Source organism: Alternaria triticimaculans (assembly GCF_023758025.1).
Source record: "Alternaria triticimaculans strain BMP 0046 chromosome Unknown scaffold_8, whole genome shotgun sequence".
NCBI classification, from domain to species: Eukaryota; Fungi; Ascomycota; class Dothideomycetes; order Pleosporales; family Pleosporaceae; genus Alternaria; species Alternaria triticimaculans.
Genome location: NW_026055965.1, coordinates 191,437 through 214,374, shown reverse-complemented (window position 1 = coordinate 214,374; position 22,938 = coordinate 191,437). Strand labels below are relative to the sequence as shown.

Sequence of the window (22,938 nt, the reverse complement as noted above, 5' to 3'; positions counted from 1 at the left end):
ATGGGCGGGAAAGATCTTGTTCGGATGTCATTTGCCTAAATGGATATGCAGGGTTTGGAGGATGTGGTGATCGGTAGGTGAGGGTGGGAAGGCTGGGTAAGGGGAGGTGTTCTTATTCATCTGTGTATTTCTTGAGGTAAGGGCGTATCTGGGAGGTGCACTGTGGAGTTTATGATGAGCGTTTGGGGACGAAGGGGATCTGGGTGTGGCGATATGGCGTGCGCTCGTGATAGGATGGCTTTTGAATATTGGCTAGATCGGGTGATGTGAGTGGTCTCTTGACTTTTTCAAGGACGTTTAATGCCTTGGATTCTTCGGTTTCCACCAACCATTCTCGCTGCTTCATTGCACCCACCAGCCATGTCTCATGATTTCTGCCTGTTGAGTTCACGCCACAATGTGGGGTTCTTGAGTGAGTGTAGAGTGGCTTGTCATTGAAGGCGTAAATGTGTTGCTGTACAGCGTTAGAATGAACGCCCTTGAACCTTTCTGTGCAAAGCCTTAGTCTTGATACCATACATATTGACTCCTTCTGGACCCAAGATGAACTGATGAGAAGAAAGACGGTACAGTCGTAGTAGCGTCACCGGCAACTCCGGCACTGAAGACGTAGTGGAGAGATTACCACGCGCCGTTCGTGGCGCAACATGCAATCCGTTTTGATGCGAATATTTTATTGATAGGGTATCCATGCATGAGAAAACATCCATCATCTGACAAGGCTTGCCAACCAGCCTCCAAAGATGAGCAGACACAAGAAAGATGAGAAAAGAACGTGACGATCGTGAAAGAGGGCTGCCAAAAGCGAAGGGTGACGCACGGCATCGGCGTCACCGATGCTATATCGATATTAAAGCTAGTATGCCAGCGGCGAAGAAAGCCATAGTAGGGGTGCCAGACATGAGGCTCTGGGCGGCGGAAGCCTCGCCAGCCAGCACTTTGTCGTCATTACGGATGCAGTTTGTCTTGGCTGTAATTTCCGCGGGACAGACTACGCGTTTGAAGTTCGCACTGTGTGACGTTAGTCTATATAATTTGTGTAGCCTGCGGATCGAGATGAGGGCATGTTTACCTAGGGTACGATGCATCCTTGAACCAATCAAAGCGCCATTCGCAACCGGCTCTCAGGTTCTCGGGTAGCTTTTGGCAGTCTTCGGTGGAGCTGACACCCATCATGAGCTCACCGAAGACGCTTTGGTCCACGCCATACTGCTGGGCGCATGCATTTGTCGATGTTGTGTTACCGCCAGGAATCTAGATAGTTCAGCTTTGCGACCATGATAATGGATGTTCATTGAAGGCTTACTGCAAGTGAAAACCGGTTTCGGTCGGTTACATCGTAGGCGGTATTCGAGGCTTGAACAATCATGCTCTTGCCGATCAGAGGCTCACTCGTAAAGTCGAGCTGGTAGCATGCGCAGCACCAGGCGCCCTCTATACCTCCGTGAGTAAGTTCGGGTAGAATAAAGGCACCGGCATAGCCATATGAAACAGTGTCGTTGATGGCCCATGGCTGCTGGCTGGAGCACTGAAACGCGGAACCGCCGTTACAACCAGTGCCGGCAGCATCGTCCGTGGGCTTGTCGTCGGCCGTACACGATTCTACCGGACTCGAGAAATCTGCTTTGCCGTTCCAACCACATGATGGCTTACAGCAGTCCCAGAAACGAGATGTGACGGCCTCTCCAGTATAGTTGAGATGTGCGCATCGTGCAAAGACCGCGAAGAGCTCGACGGCAAGGGCGATATTGCGGAGATGTTGCGGCATCATTGCGGAATGAGTGATCTGAAGTCGAAGTAGAAACCGAATGGCATGGTTTGTTAGCCAGAGTGATCCGCGCGCAGTGCCAGGAAATTGTATTTGAAGGATACTGAAAAAGAGGGGTCCCTTCTTTAGTCCGGCTGCAAGGAGAGATTAAACTGTTTTCGATACTCGAGGCCGAGAACCATCATGCTGTGCACCGTGCAGGGGTGGGCGGAGCTTGGGTACTGAAACGGTACCCGGGGTAGTGGCATCTGAGAGGTCAGAGAGCCGCTGTCACAGTTCCCACACGCTGTCAACCTACCCGATGCCTTGACTTGCATTGTCTGGCCTTATAGATTGCCCCTGTCATTGCCTCGTGGTGCATTTTCCCCACACTCTGCACGCAACGTTGTATCGCTCCCCGCGATTCGGCAATCGCGACATCTGCTCGCAAGGTCGCGTAAATGAATGCCGGGACGGACGCGACAAAACCGAGGAATTTGTACAGCTGGGTTGCCCGTTGTTGTGCTTTATGCTCGCTCTCGTGTTAGACGAGAAGGTTTGCCCAATGTCTCACGCTCCGCCCTGCCCCCCTTCAGGGCTCATCTCGGCTATTCTCGCGACCGTTCAAAACGAACTTCTCCGCTTCTTGAGCTGCAACCGTTCACACCGCACTGCCGTGTGACGCAACCTTGAAGGCTGATAATACTCCGGGCGCTCGGTTCACGTGGCCTCAAAGAGGTTGAGCACCGTAGCTGAATAGGGAAGCAGATGCACCCGATTGGCCGCAACTTCAATATCGCTACCAGACTAGAGGCCATACTGAAGCACGCAGTAACCGTTTTGCTAGGATGCTTTGAACTTTGTGTAAACAGGTTGCTAGCATCGCTCCGGCTGAATCGACGTCGTCAGCATAGTCACTGGTCATGCGTAATAGCGCGTTTGTCATATAGCAGTCGCCATCGCCAACATCGCTAGACGGTGTTCGCAGTTTCGCGATTAGGAAAGGACCGAAGTACGTGGCATAAGTATGGACCGGATGTTTGGTTGAGAGGGCAAGGCATGAACGTCTTCCATGTCTACTATCTGCCAAGCCACCGATACACGAACTCTGCCCCACCCGGCGTTCGCTCAAGTCTCCAAAGTCCACTCTGCTGAGACAGCAAACGCTCTGGAACTTGGATACGAGTTGCCGCCTGGGCAGCTCTTACACCCCTGGGCTGGATTCCCGGCGATTGCCGTCGAGATGTGCGCGGTGGATTTTGAAATCGTTATGTTAATTCACCGCTACTAATACATCGTTAACAAGCGTACATGCTCGTAATACCTCCGTAGTTATGCAAATTGTGCATATGCTCCTCAACGCCGTCAAAATATGCTCGTCACGCGTAGAGTCTCGTGTCTGTTCTCCGTCTCTCATACTCTAGTCGAGCGCCGGGATGCGCTCAATCACTTCTCAGCATGCTCTCCACCAAATCACCCAACGGTCCCCAGAAGTCCTTGCTCCCACTTGCCAGCCCATGCTCGTCTATGAACAGCACATAGTGCTTGAAGCTGGTGTTGAGATGAGGCTCCAGGCCCAACTCGATGATGACGGGGTAGTGGTGGCAGTAGATATGTGCGTAGACGCGGTATAGACGCTTGAACATATTCCTGATGAGCGCTGGAAATGTCTTGGGGAAGGGAACGCCGATGCGCGAGGGAAACATGGACTCGTTGTCGACATTGGACTGTATCCATGCCATGAGGTGTTCAATGTATTCGGGTGCGGGCATCTTGGTAGGCTTCTTGTAATTCTCGGAATCTTGCCAGAGGTACTCAAACCTGTCGATAGTCAGCATTGCGCATATGTGGACTTGGTTCATACTCACTCGTCGGTCGCTTTCATCTCAGGACAGCTTTGTGGCGAGCAGAACTCTGTGATGGAGCCATAGAGCAGGTTGATCTGGTTGTAGAAGTCGACGACTGCGGTCGCGTATCAGCACGAGTCCCCAAATCGGCAGAGATATGCTCCTACCATTGACGGCAAGCCACTCGTCCTTGTCCTCGCCTTCGGGTAGCTTGACAGCCTTCCTTAGACTGCCGCTACCGAGTGTGGCCTCGGCATACTGCTTCAGCTGCCAGCTGCTGGTGCCTCGATTCTTCGACGGCTTGAACGGTGCGCGAGTTCGCGGGTTGCTAGCGCAGAAGTCAGCCTGTGTTCGTAGTATGAATCTCCCATCTCAAGCGAGACTTCTCTCCAGCCTTCTGCCATGAACTCAGATGTCTCTTTCGACCTGGCATATCCCAATAATGTCGCATGGCCTGCACATTGTGGTCTTGTCGCTATTGATCCGTGTATTTGCGCAACTCCGGCGCCAGGCTCAGGCGCGACAGGCTAGCGATCAAGGACGCGATTTCGTCTCGTGGGTCGTATATCCTGCAGTAGAAGAGCGGAAAGGGAGACGAACATTGTACTTATAAATCCCGACATATCTACTCTCGATTCGTGCTATCGTATGGACCGGTACTGCGTGCGTGCGTGTGTGCTATCTGCTGTCGCGCATTCCGATGGTTAGCCAAGGCAAACAATACAAGGTAATGGGACTGCGACAAACCTGGTAGCAACAAGAAGTAGAAGGTCAAGGTAAACAACGTGAGCGAGCGACAAGAAGAGGGTAACAGAGAAGGGCAGAGAGTCAATGACGTTGGATGGGCTGGCTTGGGGGAGGGGTGTTTGGACAGGACCCCACAATCAACAATCGCGACCGCCGCAACCACCGGCCTCGATCGCCGCACTAACAACTTGGTCCAGATGTCGCGCCCACCCAATTGGCCCACCCTCAACTTTCATGTCTGCTTTTTCCGTCTGACCGCCTCGAGACATGTTGGAAGAGATGCGAGACGAATTTCCGCTGGCAGCGCATTGTAAAATCTGTCTCTCCTATGCGCGGGCTGCATGTTGTCGCAATGACTTTCGTGAGCGCATCACTGAGATATACCAACGGAGGTAATTCGGAGAAGAAAAGAAGATATCGTAATGTTTTTGGGAGGTCTACTCTAGGTCTATTCTAGGTCTAGGATATACGCTGACAACTTCCACCGCTGATGATTACCGCTCCATACCCACACATCCTGTCAGACCTCACTTGCTGAAGTACGGGTCTTGCTCAAAATAGTCGCCTTTGTCACGGCCACGTCCGTTGCGACGACCATTCTGCGTCTGCGGCCTCGAGTCGGAGCCACCGTCCGTCATGGTCTCAAACTCATCCGGTTCGTAGTCCTGCATGCCGGTCTTGATGCGCTGAAGTTGACCAGCTACGTAATGGTGGAGACGATCCTCCATTGCCGACTTCTGGTCAAGGGCGGCTTGGTCCAGTACACCGACCGAGTTCTTGCGTTTGATCGGGCTTGTAGCGTCCTCCTCTTCGCCGTTGGTTGATGTCTCTCCCCAGTCACTTCGGAAGCCTATGCTACGGCTAGTAGAAGATCGGCGGAGTGTCTGGCGCTTCGCTGGTTTGCCTGTCGTGGTGAACACATCGTCGAAGTAATGGTCGGCAGCGCCTGTAGGTGTGCGCGGCGTTTGTGGCAGACGGCACGTCATGCTGCACGTCGTTAGTGAAGGTACTATACGTAATGTCGTTGAGCTTACCCAGTGTCGTGAATCATCTTCGCAATCAGACCGGTCCAGCCGCACTGATGCGTCGCTCCCAAGCCACGGCCGGTATCACCATCGAAGAACTCGTGGTACCACATGTAATCTTTCCAGTTCGGGTCAAAGTCGAGCATTTGGTTGCCGTCGTTGATGGCCCTTCTACCGTCATCTCCGCGAGCAAACAAATGCTGAAGACGATGTTGAATCTCCTCTGCAACGTGGCCGAGATGCATGTAGTCACCCGACCCCGTAGGGCACTCAACCTTGAGATCGTTGCCATAGTAGAGATGGAACCTCTGGCAAGACTCGATGAGTAGGAAGTTGACGGCTAACCAGATGGGACCTCGCCAGTTGCTGTTGCCACCAAAGAGACCGCTGTCTGAGTCACCGGGAAGGTAAGCTACCTCATACTTCTGACCATTGACGTCCATGCTATAGGGATGATCCTTGTGGTATTTCGAAAGCGATCGGATCCCGTGGTCGGCGAAGAACTCATCCTCGTCCAACATTCTCTTCATTATCCGCTTCAGTCGGTCTTCGTTGACAAGTGACAGAAGCAAGCGGTCGCCCTTACCACGTTTGGAGAGCGTATGGATGTTGCGCTTCGAAGTTTCGGGACGGTGAGCAATGAACCATTCCACTCGCTTCTTGAAGCTGGGCAGGCGGTTGATAACCTCCGGCTCTAGCGTCATAGTCGAGTACAGAGGAATGAGACCGACCAGAGAACGGACGGGCATCTGATGGCTCCATGGACCACCCCAAGAGATGGCATCATAGTAGAACCCGTCCTCCTCGTTCCACAGCGGCTTCGACTCGCCGTCGCTGCGGAATTGCATAGCGTCGCTGATCATCAAAAAGTGCTCGAAGAACTTGGAGGCCATGTCTTCGTAGATGCGTCGTCGCTTGGCGAGCTCAAGGCAGATGTTCAGCATGTTCAGGCAGTAGAAGCCCATCCAGCCAGTACTGTCGGCCTGCTCCAGGGTACCGCCGGTCGGCAATGGGTCTGAACGGTTGAAGAGACCAATGTTGTCGAGACCGAGGAAACCACCTTCGAAGATGTTCTTTCCGTCAGCGTCTTTTCGGTTGACCCACCACGTAAAGTTCAGCAACAGTTTCTGGAATACGCGCTCAAGGCAATCAAAGTCCTCACGTCCGTACATCTTGCGCTCAATCTTGAAGACCCGGAATAGCGACCAGGCATGTACCGGAGGGTTCACGTCGCCAAAGTTCCATTCGTATGCCGGTAGCTGCCCGTTCGGGTGCATGTACCACTCACGTGTGAAAAGGTCGAGCTGCTTCTTGGCGAAGTCGGGGTCGATCATGGCGAGTGTGATACAGTGGAAAGCACTGTCCCATGCGGCGAAGAAGGGGTATTCCCAAGAGTCGGGCATGGACAAAATATCGTCCAGGTACATGTGCTTCCACTCCTTGTTGCGTATAGCCTTGCGACCGGGTGGTGGAGGAGGCATGCCAGGGTCGCCGTTAGCCCACTGGTCCCAGATGAAGTGGTAGTATTGCTTGCACCACATCATGCCGGAGAATGCCTGACGCTGGATGTTGCGCAAATCGTCAGCGATTGGGAGAGGGCTGATTCTGTAGTAAAATTCGTCGGCTTCGGCGCGACGCTGTTCTATAATGTCGTCAAACATCTCCTCGTCAAGGAATCCGTCGTTTCTCTTTGAGAGCCTGAAGCGGACTACAGCGCACTCGCCAGGTGGGACACCGTCGCCTTCGTCGAACGCGTACCAAGCACCGCACTTGGTACCAGTGTTCTCAGGATTGACAGCATCCTTCTGCTCGTCCACGATGCGGCGATGGATAGCGTCCTTGACATATGGAACCTTGTTCTCCACGTTCCACAGCCCCTTGTAGTTGGTGTCGTTATCGGTGAAGAGAAGCTCGGGCTGTACGTCTTCGCCGCTCGGGCCGGTGCCAGGGGACGGGGAGAGCTGGAAGTAGCGGTCACCCAGCTTGTGGTGTTTCGACTGCGCCGTTGTTGGGCCAATCTTGGTGATTGAGGGTTTCAGACTCGGGTCCTCGTGGCCCCATGCCCAGGTATTCCTGAACCAACAGTGAGGTACAATGTGCAGCGGCGCCGGTTCTGGGCCACGGTTGTAAGCTGTCACTCGGAAGCACATCTCCTCTGGATCGTCCGCTTCCTTCGCAGTCTCGATGAAAATGTCCCAATACCGGTCATCGTCGAAGATGCCTGTGTCAACGAGGTTGTACTCCTTGTCCAACCGCGTTCGCTTCGCGTTCGTCTCGATGAGTTCTTCGTATGGGAATTTCCGCTGAGGAAGTTTGTACAGGAATTTCATGTACGAGTGCTGCAACTGAATCAGCGGTATTTCTGTAGCGAGCGAAGCCAACATACAGTTGGCGTGTTGTCCAGGTGGAAATGGCACTCCTTGAGCGACTCGCCGTGGTTACCCTGTGGGTTGGATAAACCGAAAAGGCGCTCCTTTAGAAATTCGCTGCAAGAAAGTCAGCGTGTATCGCAAGAGTGCCACTGGCGCACACATACTCCTTCTCGTTCCAGAAAGCGAAGGCAATGTTCTGGAAGCCGTGTGTATCAGACACACCAGCAATGCCGTCCTCGCCCCAGCGAAAGGCGCGCGACCGCGCCATGTCGTGCGTGAAATCTATGAGGCATTAGAGAAATCGGATGGCACCGAAGGCGAGTACTCACGGCTCCAGGCATCTCCATCAGCGCTGCAGAAGTTTGTTAGTAGCATACCATGGCGTTGACAGCAAGGGTACTCACGAGTAATCTTCGCGGACTGGACACTTATTAGATTGATTGCAACATATTCATGGGAATAGAGACTGACCAGTTGCCCACTGCCTCTCGGCAACGTAGGGGCCCCATCGCTTCCAGTAGGCGGTGCGTTCTCGGTCCTGCTTCAGACGCTTCTCCTCTTCGCAGAGGTACTCTTGATTCTCAATGAGAACCATGGTGACAATGTGTGCCGGAGGGGTGTAGGAGGAGTGTTGACGGCAGACAGCAAGTGAGGTTTGGGCGTTGGCGCGTGCAGCGGCGTCGAAGGAATTATTTCCTGCAGGTAGTATGGAGCAAACAATGGGGTAACTCAGACGATCAAGATAGTGGAGAAGAAGTAGGTGGGGTAATGTATATGAGAGACGCTGATGGCGAGGGAGTCCAATGTTTGGAGGTGGTGTGCATAGAGGAAGAGACAGAAAGCGGACGGGATTTTGTCAAGGCGCGTGTCTTGGTGGTGGCTACCACCGACTTTCGACGCAGGAACTCGCGATGCATCATAGGACGGCAACCGTGCAGCGCGGGACTTATCGCGAACGGCTGACCTAAGCCCACTCTAGCCTAACGCCCTCGTCCGCCAGGTTTCAATCCCATGTCCAGCGAGCCGCAAAAAGGCTGGCCAGAAGCTTGGAAATGCCCATGCCCGCCGCTGCAGCAGCGTCGGCTACACGTGTCGCCCATCTGTTGAGCCGCTTTCAAAATCTCTGCGCCAAAGTGTTGAACGCGCTTACTGGGGGCGACGCCAGCCTTGAACAAGCAACCACGATAAAGACGTTAGCCTCCGGTCCTCCCCACCGTGCCATCGCCGATCGGACCTGGCCAGCTTCGGAAGGCCCTTCTGGGGTGTGGAGTGCTGACAGCGGATCCCGGCATGGGGATTCGCATGCCACACGTATCGACTTTGGAGCGTGGTGTTGTCCCTGCTTCCGCGGCATGCAGCACAGTTATGTACAAGAGTTGGGATGCATATGGTCGCGTTTCCGAGCCTGCGCGCCAGACGCCAATTCACGTGATGCATCACCGACATCCGAGGGGTAGCACTAAACATATCCAGTCGTATGGCTACTCATGTACGGGAGGTCAAGGGTAATGAGTGACGTCATCAGCTGCAAGTCTTCGGTGAGAAAAGGTTAAGTTTAATATTATGAAACGAATGCACACGAGCCGAGAAGTTCAAGAATACGATACAGCGTCTTACGACTCTCGCAAGGGGGGCTGGGAAGTCGGTGTGGCAGGTCTGGCCGCCCTACATGAACTTTGACCGGAATCGATTAGATGTTCCCATTTGAGCAGCGCTCATATCATGCGGCTCAGTCCTACTCCTAACCGCGACATAATAGTTTACTTTCACCTCTGGATCCAACAATGCTACCGAGCGATCATGTTAGTGCACGTATTGACCAGAATTTGTACAGTAGCCGCCCAAGTCATCATCGCTAGTCGTGAATTGCTGATGCATGAATAACCTCTTTCACATGCCTCCAAGCACAGAGCTGGAAATCTGACAAGTGTAAAGAATTATATCCAAACGCCGCACGAGGTCTATGCAAAGAGTGACAAGCTTGCCAGAAGATTGTAATGTTTTCAAGCAAACCTCGAATCGCTGGAACTGTGCATCGCAAGAATAGACGTAGGTATCAGACTACCTAAGTCGAAACGAGGAATTTTGTTCTCGAGGTCAATCGCGGGTGCTTCTTTTGCGTATCCACCAAGTCGAGGCACGATTTACAACCGTGCAGATGGCTACATAGTCTATGTACATGTCACTTTAGTCGCCATGAGCGCTGCGTAACCTTCCCATGGCGCTTGCTCTACGTATGTATGCTATGGTGTTGATAGAGGGGCGTGGAGCAGAGCTGGCCGCTAGCGCCTGCCACGGCGATTCTTCGGGCCGCGCCATTGATGGTCAGGTACGCGGCCGCTCAGCTCTACCAAACATTACACGTCTCCCAAGTCCGACATCCTCACACAGTCACGCCCAAGATGCTCGTCTCCCTCACAGTCGGAAAGGTCGATGCTGGAGTAGCAGTGCTACTGACAGAAGACAAGCGTCTCGTGAGCCCCTCAATGCCGCCCAGCGCTCAACGCAGCGCAGGCGCATCCTTGCTCTTCATCTGGCTGACGTAAAGGTAGATTGAGTTCCCTTCTATATTGCTACCCCCCGACATCTCGTCGGGCTCTATGGTGGATATCGATGTTGGAAGAAACTACAAAGCCGAAGCCGACGCCCAGAAAGCCTTCCATGAGCTCCAGTCGGAGATCTTCCGCACCTTTGGCCAGCGCACCCCCTCAGCCCCCGTCCTCAAATGCCGCAATGCCACGCAAACCTCAGTCGTTCTCGAATGGGACCCTATCGATATCGCGACCGCCGAACTGCGCAGCCTCACACTATGCCGCAATGGCAACAAGGCAGGCACAATACCCAAGCCCAGTGACGTGCACAGCACCAAGCTGAGTGGTCTGGCTGTCGACACGGAATATCAGTTCCATTTGGTCCTCAAAACGAGCGCGGGCACTTTCAGCAGCGAGAAGCTTTTGGTACAAACACACAAGATGACGGACTTGTCTGGTATCACCATCACGCCTGGCCACATGCCTGCGGCTCTCCGAGAGTCTCTGCAGCGGTCCGTGGAAAGAATCGGCGCCAAGATCGCGGACAATGTGCGCATCGACACCACGCACTTCGTATGCACCGAAGGCAGAGGGCCTGCGTGGGAGAAGGCGGTCGAGAACAACATACCTGTAGTTGTCCCAGATTGGGTCATAGGCTGCGAGAGGGAGGGCAGGATTGTCGGTGTGAGGGGTTACTACCTAAACGCGGACCCTAGGTTACGAAGCGTCGGCCCAGGAGGCTCACAGCAACCCGCCCAGCAATCACAACAGCAGCCTCAGCAACAACAGCAGCAGCAGCAACCCAGAAGTCCAATCATGAGCCCGCGCACCGAGGTGACACCACCTACACCCGAGCAACCGAGGCGTGACCGCGATACCGACGGTGCAGCGCCACCCCCTCCGCCACCCAAAGACGACGTTAGCGAGAAGAGCGAGCGAAACTCAGTGGAACCGAAGACGCAGACAGAAGAGCAAAAGGCTCGAACCGAGGATCTCAAGCCGCAAAATGGGAAGGAACCACAGCAAGAGGATAGCGAGGAGGACGAATCTGAGCCTGAGCCCAACGACGAGAAGTCTCTGGAAGCAAGTTTACCACAGAGACCGAAGCCAGGCCAAGCATCAGCTGAAGACGATGGCGATGGAGCCAGTTTTCAAGATGTGGAAATTTAGTAGAGGTGCTGAGAGGACATGTCAAATCTGGAATGCCACAGCGTGTCGACCTGGCTACCCATCTGCAGCATTGACTACAACCACGACTATAGCATTGTAATGATACCAATTTTCAAGACCACATTGCGGTTAAGATGACAGTTCACGGCCTTCTATTCGCGATCTGACTGCACTAGTCAGGGACATTGTCCCGAAATCACGGACCTTAGCGCTAACGTACTCGAACCCATCTCATTGGGCCAAGCCAGCATGTAGGGAGGATCCCTAATCGACCCACGAACACTAAGATCTTACGGCCGGTCAAAGCATCATATCCCACTCTATATAAATTCCGTCGTATGCCGCAATGTACCGATGCGCAGTAAGTCCAGTCTTCCCATCTCCTGGACTGCGGAGCCGGCATCATAGCAATGTCTCTTTTTAAACTTCCCGATATCATCATAACATTACAAGTACCCCTTCTCTACCTACTCAACATCCTTACCCTTGCCACCGGACCCGATCACCGCCTCCCTCGTATCGCTATCACTCTCCCTCTTCTCCTTCTCCTCGCCGCTCAATCTCTTTACCGAGAATGGGGGGATGCAGGTTGGGGCTACAACCTAGCAATCAACTGTGGAGTGGGCGCTCGTGTGTTCACCTATGTTGACTGGATCTTACTGGGGAGCCCCGACAAAGACGGGTGGTACAAGATACAATATGAGAAGGATGAAAATGACAAGAAGAATGACGACGTGAAACAGCTGGATTACAGAGACAGACCCGGTGGTGCAGGGAGAAGTTTCTGGAGCAGAGCATGGTGGGCTCTTCGTCTCTCGACGTGGAGCCGTTACACGGGATGGAGTAGTCAGGTCAAGAATGTGTGCATGGAAGTACCGGGCGACTACCCTCGTCTGTAAGTCTACCCCCAACCTATCATCCCCGACTCAACTAACCCAACCAAGTAAATTCATCGCCCGAAAGCTCGTACGCGGCCTCATCTTCTTCGTCATAAAAGACATTATAGTCTGCCACTCCGCCGCATCCCCCCACGGCTCCTGGATCGATATCCGCACGCAGAAACCACACCAGCCCTTCCCGGTTGACTCTCCCTTCCTCACTCGCTTCTACTACACTTGGCTTCATATCATGCTCACATTCACCACCATGGAGTTCTACAACATCGCTTACGGCATTGTATCCGTAGCCACCGGTCTCACTAACCCACGAGACTGCCCCTCCATGTTTGGTAGGTTCCGCGATTTGTACAGTGTGCGCAGCGCGTGGTCTGTGGTTTGGCATCAGCAATGCCGTCGTATTTGCTCTCCTCTTAGTGTTTGGTTAGCGAGGGATTTGCTGGGTTTGCGCAAGGGGTCTTTTGCGTCCAAGTATGTTCAGCTTTTCGTTGCGTTTGGTATCTCGGGGTTGGTGCATGGGGTAGCGAGCATGTTGGTGAATTGCGAGTTTGATGACGACGGCGCGTTGTGGTGCTTTTTGTTGCAGGCGGCGATCATTATGGTGGAGGATCATGTTATTGGCTTGGGGAAGGCGATGGGGTTCAAGGATGGGTTGTTTTGGCGTGTGGTCGGCTTTGTGTGGATGGTGGGCGCGTTGGGGTGGAGCCTTGAGCCTTGGGTTGGTAGAAATATTGCGAGAGGTGTTTGGGTGCAGAATAGGGAGTTGGATCTGTTTGGTATTGGGCCTGTGGTGGTTGCATAGAGTTTTGGATCGAGTCTTCAAAGGAAGATCTGATGAGCTATCGACGTTTCAGTGTAGTGTGTACTTTTTGACTGGCTTGTCGCTTGTGAGAGCTTCGCCATGCATATAACCATGGATATAGACGTCCCCAACGTAGCGATACTCATTGCTTTGACCATCCAGGCGGAGTATAATGGGTGTTGAACAACCAAACGGCACAACAACGACGTCTGTGCGACTCATGAAACCAGTTCCCATGCCCATCAATCCGTCCCTCGTAATGCAGAAGGTTCTACCCATCTGTAGATAACACAATACGTTAGCAGAGACATTGAGACAGAAACTCTGAACGTACCATTCTGTTACCGAAGTTCTTTTGTATGAATGATCGTAGCTCATAGAGTTGCGGGTTGTCTGACTCCCCTTGTTGTTTGAACTTAGAGTCCAGCTGAAGTCGTGGGAATATCTCCTGGGTCCATGAAGAGAACATATAATAGCAGGCTCTCGTCCAACAATGCTCTAGTTCTTCAAGTGGCTGACCCAATGAGAGCGTTTTGCAGAAGTCGTCTACGCGCGGATGGTCCGACTCTTCGTCTTCTGTAATGTTGAAACGAGAGAGAAGCAGCACCCGCCAATTCAGAAAGGCCATGAGATAATCTTGTAGAGAGCACAGAGTGCCCACTGCCACGCCCGTCGTATCGATGATATCCATTTCAATGGCAGAGATCTCAAGCTTCCGCAACTCGTCCTTGAACTCGCATTCGGCGTCGCTGTAGCCCGCCGCCGAGAAGTTCTCCGAGGATAAGGCCGAGTTTTCTGGAACCTGTGCCCAGTTTGGACACCATGTGGGCAAATCAGTAAAGTTGACCTGAACAGGAAAGTGGATCGCTTCGCGCATCACATCAAGGCGATGCGTGGACCGAACGATGAGTTGGGTGACTTCCAGGTATAGAGACTTGACAGTTTTGTCATAGCTCACATTTAGGCGTTCGCGTATGTCTTGTGGAAGTATGCCTAGCACACCGAATACCTTATCTCTCGGGTTCTCGCTCAGCTTCCTCCGGCAAGCTCGCAAAACTTCTAACAGAGAGTTTGGACCCAGCGCCATGAGACGTTGGACATCTGGAAAGCTACTCGGTCCCGTCCAGAGGTAAGGGTCGCTTTCGTGTTGCCAAAGAGTATCTGATGCTCTCTTATGTAGGTCCCAGGGGAGTTTGGAAGAACCGCAGCAGACTATCTTGCTCTGTGCGTAATATACTTCCTGCACAACCCAAAGCCGACTCCAATAGTTCCTCCGGAAGAGAGTGTGCAAAGCTTTGTAGTCACCATGTTCCAAAAGGCTGGTCCATTCACTTGTCGCTTTGTAGGCGCTCAATTTCCCTATTAGTTGCATCGCCTGCCCGCTGTTATCCACTTCTCGTCCAAGCCAAATGGCAACACATGTTGCCTGTCGATATATCTTGTCCATCAACTGAACCTGCTTGGAACGCTCGACTTTATTCTCTTGGTCATCGCCGGGTTATATGATGGAAAGTGAAGCCAAAAGAAGCGGCTGTTCACGACGCAGTCTGATGCGGGGTTTTCAGCTGTGATGTGTCAGCCAGGCTGCAGAATTGTCCAAGCGAACACATGATGCTATTGGTCGAATACCAATCTTGAAAGACTGCTGTTTGTACGGCGGATCGGAGGTGCACAAGTGAATGTCTGGTAACGGATGGATCGGCGTCATGGTGTGAACCGTCTTGAGGTAGCAGACAGGTTCATGCGGTAAGGCACGCGAAGACTGACTACTCTGACTTCCAACCGAAACTTGAAGAATAACCCGAAGTGATGATGTATGCGAACTGCTTGTCAATTGGTGAGAAGGGTGAGCGCCTTGGATATTTTGTTCGATCCCCGAGTATATGATGCACATAGCACACCAGCCTCTTCTTCAACTGACCGTGTAGTACTATGCCCCTAAACGCCATATATGCATACATCTTCGTACCTTATTTTACATGCCACGACCATATCTAATTTCCATCTCTTCACGTTTATTCGTACGCCCCCATAGCCTCGCCCGCCCTCTGCTCAATATAGTACCCCGGATCCGGTCTTCTCGCAGCGCGCATTTGGTCCTTCGTCATTGGGTTCTTGACCTCTTTGACATCGACCAACTCCTTTATCCTCATGATCTGACCAGCGACAGATTGTGTAACGGGGTGGTAGACTGTCGTCATGCGTTTGCGGAGACCGAGCGCTTTGAGTACTCCCTGCGTCTTCTCGGGCATACCGATGCCGGAGCGCATGAGTGTTATCCGGAAATAAGACATGGTGGGTATGTGATGTAGAGAGTTGGTGGCTTCGACGCGAGGTCTCGGTGCGTTTGCGAGTGGCTTTGGATGGGTTTGGCGTGGCGTTTGGCGTGGGCCCTGCGGCGACACGGAGTCAGATTAACTACCTAGACGTCAGATTGAAGTGTTCATGTCTTGAGCAGCTTCACATACCGTTTGTGTGGCGATGTAACGTTGATGCCCGCCTGCGCGCCTGCGATTGTCACCACCAACTTTTCGGACTTCTGGAGACCTCGGAATGCGACGCTTGTCCCGAAATAGCTTAGGCCCACGCGGGGCGGATGCCGAACCACTTGTGGGACCTTCACTTCTGTCTTCGCACCCATCTTCCATCATGAATGTCAATCGCGTTATGGTCAGCTCGATTCCACCGGCGCCGTCTGGAGAAGGAGCGGTGAGAACCTATCGACAGGTGTCGTCACTACGCCACGCAGGTCGCCTTCCTCCCGCGCCCCTGGATGCGGTACTGTGATATTCCATCCCCGATGTGCATTCGGTACTCGGGAGGGACTGCACGTCCCTTTCTACAATACGGTGCATACGGCAAATAGGATGTAATGCCTGACGCTCCACTAGATGCGTCTGCCCGTTTGGCTGTACGACCCCAATATCGGATTTCAAGGAAACGACACATCGGTCCGATGCCTTGACGCTTCCAGCGGCACAGAAAGCCATGTCTCAAAAATTCTATCTTTCGTCCAGTCTTTTCCTGGCAGATTTTTGGAAAGATGACGTCTCCATGTCGAATCTAGTATTCTTGTCAAACACCAAACCCGTTATGTCTGCAGTTATGTGTTTTCTAAGGCACCTCCCGTCAATAGCCCGTCCCTTAATATCCGCTACCACGAGGGTCTCAAACCATCATTCATGGCGGTGTTCTCCGCATCGGAGCATACTAAAGGTCCAAACGTGCCTCGCTAAGAGGACCTTCGCGTCGATACGCCTGATGCACAATCCGCATTATGCGGTCATGCAAGATACCGCGATCTGCATACCAAACGGATAGCGATGAAGAAAGGGCATTCGAAGCAATGACACCGACGATTCGTTCCACATGCACCTGGCCTTACCCCCGTCACCAAACGAAAAAGGTAGCAACGGTACGGTACCTCAGGACTAAATGTATTGTGACCGTCCCCACAACCCGGTTGGGCCTGCCGACGGCACCGAGCGTGGGATCTCGTTGTCTCTTTGTTGACTCTCGGGTAGTCAACACTCGAACAGACGAAACGATGTACATGCCCGTCGGCGGAAGGAAAGTCAACATGACCAACGAACTCCTGATTCAAATGCATTTGTACCGTTTGAATGGCCTCGTTGACCGGTCTCTTGGGACTGTACGTTAGACTGACATATGGAGGCATAAAAGACTTCTCTTGAACGCAACAGCTTCCACCATACAGTTCCGAATTTCAGAGTCGTCTGTCACTTACTTTCAGTAGACCTCAAAGACACTACAAGTGGGTTTGACGTGGACAGTATATCCAGTCGGCAACATCTCATATTCGCTACAACTTGCTGCTTTGAAGACACATCAATTACAACTCCATCATGACAGGTAAACCTCCGAACCCTCGCACACACCCCGAATAGATATACTGATATACAAATAGCACTTTACACTCTTACACAACCCCATCCGATCCATGCATCACCGACACCACCCCCCGCCCCAACCGCCATACCGACACTGGTCTACCGCGTTCATCGCACTAGCTCACAGACCCGCTACGCCTTCTCCACCGGCTTCAGTTCCAAGAACCAAACCACTATCGTCAACTACACATCCGCACTATCCCGTTTCGGTCTCGCCCACCTGAACCAACAAACCAACATCTCTTCCCCCTTCATCAGCGTGTACGACAACCTAGCCCATGCAGAAGCCGTCGCCAAGCACTTCGGAGAGCGCTATGGCGAGGACACCTGGGTTGTTACCGTAGATCCCGCGCACTTTGCTAGAGGTCCAGTGTTTCGCGCTGCGGACCTGCTGAAGGATGCCGCCGGTAGCAAAGAGGTAGCAGCGGAGTGGTTGCATTATGGTGAGTATCTGGTCATGTATCGCATCCCGCCGCAGGCGATACGAGATGAGACGCCTGTCTGTAGGGGCACGGCTCAGCGGAGGGCAGTGGGCGTGATCGGTGGTGGAAAGTAAAGTCTGCTGATGGCCATGGTAATATTGATGTGATCAGAGGAGTCGGGCGTATATCGGTCGCTGGGTAGGCTTAGCGGAAATACTGTATAATCTCTAAATCTCTTTCCTTACTGTTGGAATATTTCCCTCTGCTAGTTGGTATTCGCTAGGTAGTCCATCTCTTGATTCTGAATCCCATTCCTTCGCAATCTCGCTATAGCTTCCAAACCGTCGAAGGCCTGATTGAGGCACCAGTCCATCCCGAGCCAGATTGCCTTAGCAGCTAGCCATAGAGGGAAGTACTGCAGACCATGATTGGGCTCTTGTCTGGGCGGTACTTCCAGCATTGTGCTCTTGCAAACAGCAGTAAGGGTGCTTTTTCGCAGCGACGCATGTGACCTTTTTTCGCGTGGTCGGCGCACTTTCGGGACGAAATCAATCCGGGTCCTTGAGCGAGGTAGTTGCGAAGGCATCTTGAGAGAAGAAAATGCGGTGCATTTATTGTCGTATTTGTTTGCGAATCTTCTTCATCCGTCTTGAAGTGCCCAGGTGGTGCTATGATCTGGCAAAGGTCGTAGTGTGCGAAAGAAAAAAGAGACAAGGACCTTGCATTCGCAACATGAAATCGCCCACGCGCACGAGTCCAAATTTTCATTGGGTATGAGTTGCATTGAAGCGTCGTTGATAGGGTCCATATGGTGGCTGGGAAGTTCGCGAAGTTTGGTACCCATGGATTGGCGCAAACTTGTCAACCAATACTTGGCCAAGGAATTGATTCATAGAATATCTGAGTACCTTTGCTATGAATATATCTAAAAACCTAAATTACCTTCAAACCTCGCCCGCGCACTTCAAATATATACCTGCCTATGCAGGAGAGTCGCAAGGCAGCACTGTCTGTGCGCAGACCCACCCGCAGATGGCTGCCTAGGTATTCAGGCCTCAACTCTTGTAATGTGAACGCTATAAACACGTCAAACCCCGTGTGGTTACATAAATCTTCAATCAAGCGGTTATATCTCGAAACGATTGCATTCGCATCTCATTACAATCTCTCCATCCGTATTTCTCCGAATTTAAAACATCTTCCTTTCCTTCCCCAATGACTACCACCGTCAAAGAATGGATAAAGAATCTCTGCGTCTATGAAGACGATGAATTTGTCCGCCACAGGAACTGGGGCTTTACTATCTACCGTACGGGATACGGACCTTCATCTGATCAGCAATGGCAGCGACTTCTCCAAAAGATCCAAACCGATGCGCGCGAAGGGGCTCTAGAAGCGACTGGAACCGAAGAAGACGAATCTGGCTTCCAACAAGTGTGGGCGCTCTTCCGCCTCGATGCGCGGTCAGACCCTGCGCTGGCTGGTCTCGATGTGGATCAACTTCGCGAGCTGTACAATAAAGGCGAGGGCGAACAACCAATGAATACGGACTACGACCTACACCGAATATTCCTTTTTGCCGATGACGAAGCTCTATCAGACCCCACCGCTTCCATCATCAAGGCTGTGGACGCCGACTACCGTCCAGAAGACCATGTCTCGCGAAACCCGCGAGTTGGTTCGCAACGTTACTTTGGCTGGATGCCAATGAAGGCTGCCAGCGTGGCAGAATTCTGGAATCGATTACAGTTTTCCGACATGAGTATGATCGCCCCTCCAACGATCGGGGGAAGTCACTTGGTGATTTGGGATGGAGACAGCTGGAAATGAAGCGTGTAGTACCTTGAGACAGTTCAATCGATTACAGCTTATAGACGCAGCTCTCTAATTGACTCTAAGCTCACTGAGTCCGTCATTGTCGTCGCCTCAGACTAATGCGCCTTTTGACGTCTCTCATCTGCTCTGATCTCTTCCATTACCCTGAAGTGCAGTGTTTCGGGGCCCATCCATGGCCACCAGTCGTGATTCGTAACGGACCGTTTACACATATGAGCGCCATCGTAGCCCAAGGCAGCAAGATTCTGTACCAGAAAATCCTCATCATCTATAGCAACGCTATTAGAATACGTCGAGCTTGCGGATACATGAAGCACTTACATTCATTGTCTAACTCGTACCTGATGATATAGTGAAATTCGACACCATGAGCCTCGAAGTATTCCTGAAGGCTGTGGAGGGAAAAAGGGAATTTTGAGTGCACTGCGTCATGAAAGTAATGAACGCTCACCTTTTTGAGCTTGCGGGGGAACTTTAGATCGTCTTCCACAAGGCCCCGTAGCTCCGCGGTGTAGTCAACGTTGGCGTTCATTGCGGATCTATCATACTTTAGTCTTAAGTCGACTAGATTCGGCGGCAGTAGATCACGAAGCGATCGGGCAGGTTCTGGAGTTTCAGGCAATTCCACGTAATGGATTCCTCGTTGTTTGCCCACAATGGCAGTGTAGTGCAACTCCAGCTCTTCCAGTTCTTCCATTTCAGATAGGAAGAAATTTCGCGGCCATTCATCCGTCCAGGTAAATGCACCATTCTCTTCCATCCGGAGTTCGAGTCTTTTGAGGGTTTTGCTGTGTGATCTTGCAGCTTTAAGGAGTGTGCAATGCCAATCCACTATGTTGTCGTCAGGTTTATCAGGTCGATCACATCGGAAGCTTGACACAGTCGCACACGATTGTAACAACTGTGTTATGTGACTTAATGGCGGTTCGGACGGCCAGATTATGGAGATGTTTTGTAACTGAGACGATCTTGGACGTATATTCCAAGACCCATGGTCGATGCCAAATGATGGAACACCGTATGATATGTCGTGAAGCTCCAAGGTCCTGAGCGATGGCAGATGCAATACAGGAGCTATCTTAGCCATGGGTATTCCTGTCATGTCTAGTGACAGGAAACAGAGTTTTGCGAACCCAATTGATGCATCGGCTGGTGCACTTAAATACTGCTGGGCTGCGTGAAGCAAGGGGGTAAGCCAGAGGGCCCGATGAGGCATATGTGCATTGTCTTCAGGTGTTGAACGGAATCCATGCCTACGAAGCTTCCACAATGGAGTAGTAGAGCAGTAAGTATGACTACTATAACGGTGATGCAATCTGGAAAGGACTTGGAGAGAGGTGCGAGCCTCCAAAACAAGAAGCGCTAGCCCTACTTCTTCCGGATGAAGAGCAACGGCCTCGATCAAAGTGCTCTCGTAAGGGAGGGATAATGTCCGGATATGTGCAGTCATCTCTGCCTTGCTTATGCTTCGGTCATTGCCACCTGCAGATTTCCCGTCGCAGAATCCGCCGATCAATATCTCGCGAACATATGAGACCATCTCGGGATGGTTGTGTAATGTGCGGAGGAGGCCGCCTGAGCTTCCGGGATCCGGGATCTGACAGCTCTCATAGAAAAACCGCATTCCGAAGGGATACAGGTACTTGCAGGTCCTAGCAAGAGCGGAAAAGGTAGGCCTTGCTGAGGCTCGTTCAGAAGTCGATCGCTCGGATCCATCCCACGGAAAAACGCGCTATACGAGGAAGAAAAAAAGTTAGTATATGCAACACATCTGCTTGTATAAGAAAGCTCATCGTTTGACCGTACTTATAACACACCCGGTAAAGCCAAACACTTTGAATGCCTCGAGGATATGGTAAAAGCATTACATTGAAGGCAACGAGCTCATTTGCCGAGCACAACTTACCTCGCATATTTCCAGGATGAGCTCGTCTGGAAGAGGAGCTAGTGGGTTGACGATGGTATCTTTCGACGCTATACGCGCAGACGGACAGCGCAGGGCCTGCGAATCAGTCAGCGAGTGCGATGCGGTTGACAGTTCTTTGGCAGTCGGCCTCGGTGCAGAAGTCGGTCGCTCTTGACATAGTTGGTTTTGCTCATCGGCGGCCTCCCGGCTGCCTTCGCGACGAATCCAAGGCACGTGCACACGCAATGGAATGTAGGAATTTCGTACTTACCTCCATCGTCCTCTAGTCGGGCAGGTTTGTCGCGTCAGAAGTTGTGGTGAGTATCTCTTGTTCGGCGTCAAACACGACAGCATGGTTGCCTAAAGTGCCCCACTCCAGATGCGGTGTGACTGCCGTCGGAAGGAGGACCGAACAGCAGGACCGAAAAGAGGATGGTAAAGGGCTGGGATGAGCAACTCGATCAACAAACCAAACACGAAAATGCAAACCGGTTTCGCGAATGTCGGACGACAAATTTAAGGTTGCAGATCTCGTATTCAACGTGTTAAATCGACGACGCTGCTGTTATTATGAAATCGGGTCGTCTTCTCCAGATATGAAAGCTGGATACGTGAGTCTGCGTTTACATCTGAACCCGTTTTCGTAGTTTCGAAAGGCCATTGAACTGTATTTCGCGCATTACACTTCGTATGTATCTATAAAGTGCCACTCAAGAATGGCAGCCATCCTCGGCTAGACCTGCAGAACCCCGTGTGTACCGCCCAAATACCAGCTCGCCGAGAAGTACGCTTCCCGTGACAGCGAATAGGAAACCGATGTTGTAAGTCATAACAGCAAGCATTCTACTGCGTCGTTAGTATCTCAGCTCTCAAAGGTTTCGTTCACGAACGTACAATACGTAGCCGATCAATGCGCGACTAAACTCCAAAGCAGCGCTTATGCCATCTTTCTTCGCGCTCCAGGGTGCTTGTGCCACCCAGAAAGTCTTACGTGATGCCGTAGAGCCCCGTGTAATACCAGTCTCCTCCGCTGCAGTTGGTTGTGGTACGACTGGGCTCAAAGGCTCAATCTCTTGCCTGTCCTTATCATCCAGTTCGAGAGGCTGTTGTCGCAGCGCACGGCTCCATTGCCGTGCATGGCCACGAACACTGTGGTTGACCAGCTTCTCCGTGTTGGGCATGAACTGTGATGTGCTCTCGGCCTGCTGTTGCATCCTCCATTTTCTCTCCAGTTGGCTCTTGAAAGCACTCAGGAATCGATTGAAGATGCCCAATGAAAAGAGGAAGAAGATCGTTAGCACATAGGTCGCCGTTGTCGTCGTCGTCCATTCAGTGAACCAAAGCGTGACGCGGGTGCTACTCGAAAAGGTCGATGCCATCCCCGACATGTCCATTGCTGACATTGATGCCCCGGGACGCATGGATGCCATGAGGTGTGCGTGAGCATCAGCGGAGGTGGCCGAAGGCATATCCATGTTCATGTCTGTGTCCGTGTCGATCGATATAACTCGTGGCAGAACAGCTTGTATGAACGTTTCAGAAGGAAAGAAGGGTGGAAAACGTGGGAGACTACTCTTGTAGCGGAAATGAAGATGTCAGCCGTCAGCTGTCAGACCATACAAGATCGTGTTTTCTGGGTCTGAACCATCATTAAGAGAGTTGAGAAGCACGTCGGCCAAGATCGCCAGGCACCGTGATGCGCAGATGTGGTGCCGCCAGATGAGCA

At 52.2% G+C, this 22,938-nt stretch overlaps 8 protein-coding genes across 8 annotated transcripts; 3 read left to right on the top strand and 5 right to left on the bottom strand.

Annotated features, from left to right (window-relative positions):
- Positions 1–839: 839 nt before the first annotated feature.
- J4E78_005997 (uncharacterized protein) lies at positions 840–1,768 on the bottom strand (the record flags this gene model as incomplete). Its single annotated transcript, XM_049366611.1, has 3 exons — positions 840–1,011; positions 1,073–1,254; positions 1,307–1,768. 3 exons carry the CDS (start codon positions 1,766–1,768, stop codon positions 840–842), a joined length of 816 nt encoding a protein of 271 aa, XP_049221317.1.
- A 1,421-nt stretch (positions 1,769–3,189) lies between these two features.
- Positions 3,190–8,333, bottom strand: J4E78_005996 (uncharacterized protein; the record flags this gene model as incomplete). Its single annotated transcript, XM_049366610.1, has 10 exons — positions 3,190–3,568; positions 3,616–3,709; positions 3,762–3,922; positions 4,873–5,328; positions 5,376–7,705; positions 7,753–7,852; positions 7,903–8,020; positions 8,068–8,090; positions 8,143–8,158; positions 8,210–8,333. 10 exons carry the CDS (start codon positions 8,331–8,333, stop codon positions 3,190–3,192), a joined length of 3,801 nt encoding a protein of 1,266 aa, XP_049221316.1.
- A 1,726-nt stretch (positions 8,334–10,059) lies between these two features.
- J4E78_005995 (uncharacterized protein) lies at positions 10,060–11,439 on the top strand (the record flags this gene model as incomplete). Its single annotated transcript, XM_049366609.1, has 2 exons — positions 10,060–10,212; positions 10,291–11,439. 2 exons carry the CDS (start codon positions 10,060–10,062, stop codon positions 11,437–11,439), a joined length of 1,302 nt encoding a protein of 433 aa, XP_049221315.1.
- Positions 11,440–13,435: 1,996 nt separating this feature from the next.
- On the bottom strand, positions 13,436–14,224 carry J4E78_005994 (uncharacterized protein; the record flags this gene model as incomplete). Its single annotated transcript, XM_049366608.1, has 1 exon — positions 13,436–14,224. The coding sequence occupies one exon, from the start codon at positions 14,222–14,224 to the stop codon at positions 13,436–13,438; it is 789 nt and encodes a 262-aa protein (XP_049221314.1).
- Positions 14,225–14,903: 679 nt separating this feature from the next.
- J4E78_005993 (uncharacterized protein) lies at positions 14,904–15,431 on the bottom strand (the record flags this gene model as incomplete). Its single annotated transcript, XM_049366607.1, has 2 exons — positions 14,904–15,075; positions 15,163–15,431. 2 exons carry the CDS (start codon positions 15,429–15,431, stop codon positions 14,904–14,906), a joined length of 441 nt encoding a protein of 146 aa, XP_049221313.1.
- A 1,572-nt stretch (positions 15,432–17,003) lies between these two features.
- Positions 17,004–17,604, top strand: J4E78_005992 (uncharacterized protein; the record flags this gene model as incomplete). The annotated part of the gene is made up of 2 exons (XM_049366606.1): positions 17,004–17,010; positions 17,066–17,604. The coding sequence occupies 2 exons, from the start codon at positions 17,004–17,006 to the stop codon at positions 17,602–17,604; spliced, it is 546 nt and encodes a 181-aa protein (XP_049221312.1).
- Positions 17,605–18,685: 1,081 nt separating this feature from the next.
- J4E78_005991 (uncharacterized protein) lies at positions 18,686–19,300 on the top strand (the record flags this gene model as incomplete). The annotated part of the gene is made up of 1 exon (XM_049366605.1): positions 18,686–19,300. The coding sequence occupies one exon, from the start codon at positions 18,686–18,688 to the stop codon at positions 19,298–19,300; it is 615 nt and encodes a 204-aa protein (XP_049221311.1).
- A 2,622-nt stretch (positions 19,301–21,922) lies between these two features.
- On the bottom strand, positions 21,923–22,615 carry J4E78_005990 (uncharacterized protein; the record flags this gene model as incomplete). The annotated part of the gene is made up of 2 exons (XM_049366604.1): positions 21,923–22,055; positions 22,107–22,615. 2 exons carry the CDS (start codon positions 22,613–22,615, stop codon positions 21,923–21,925), a joined length of 642 nt encoding a protein of 213 aa, XP_049221310.1.
- Positions 22,616–22,938: the final 323 nt, after the last annotated feature.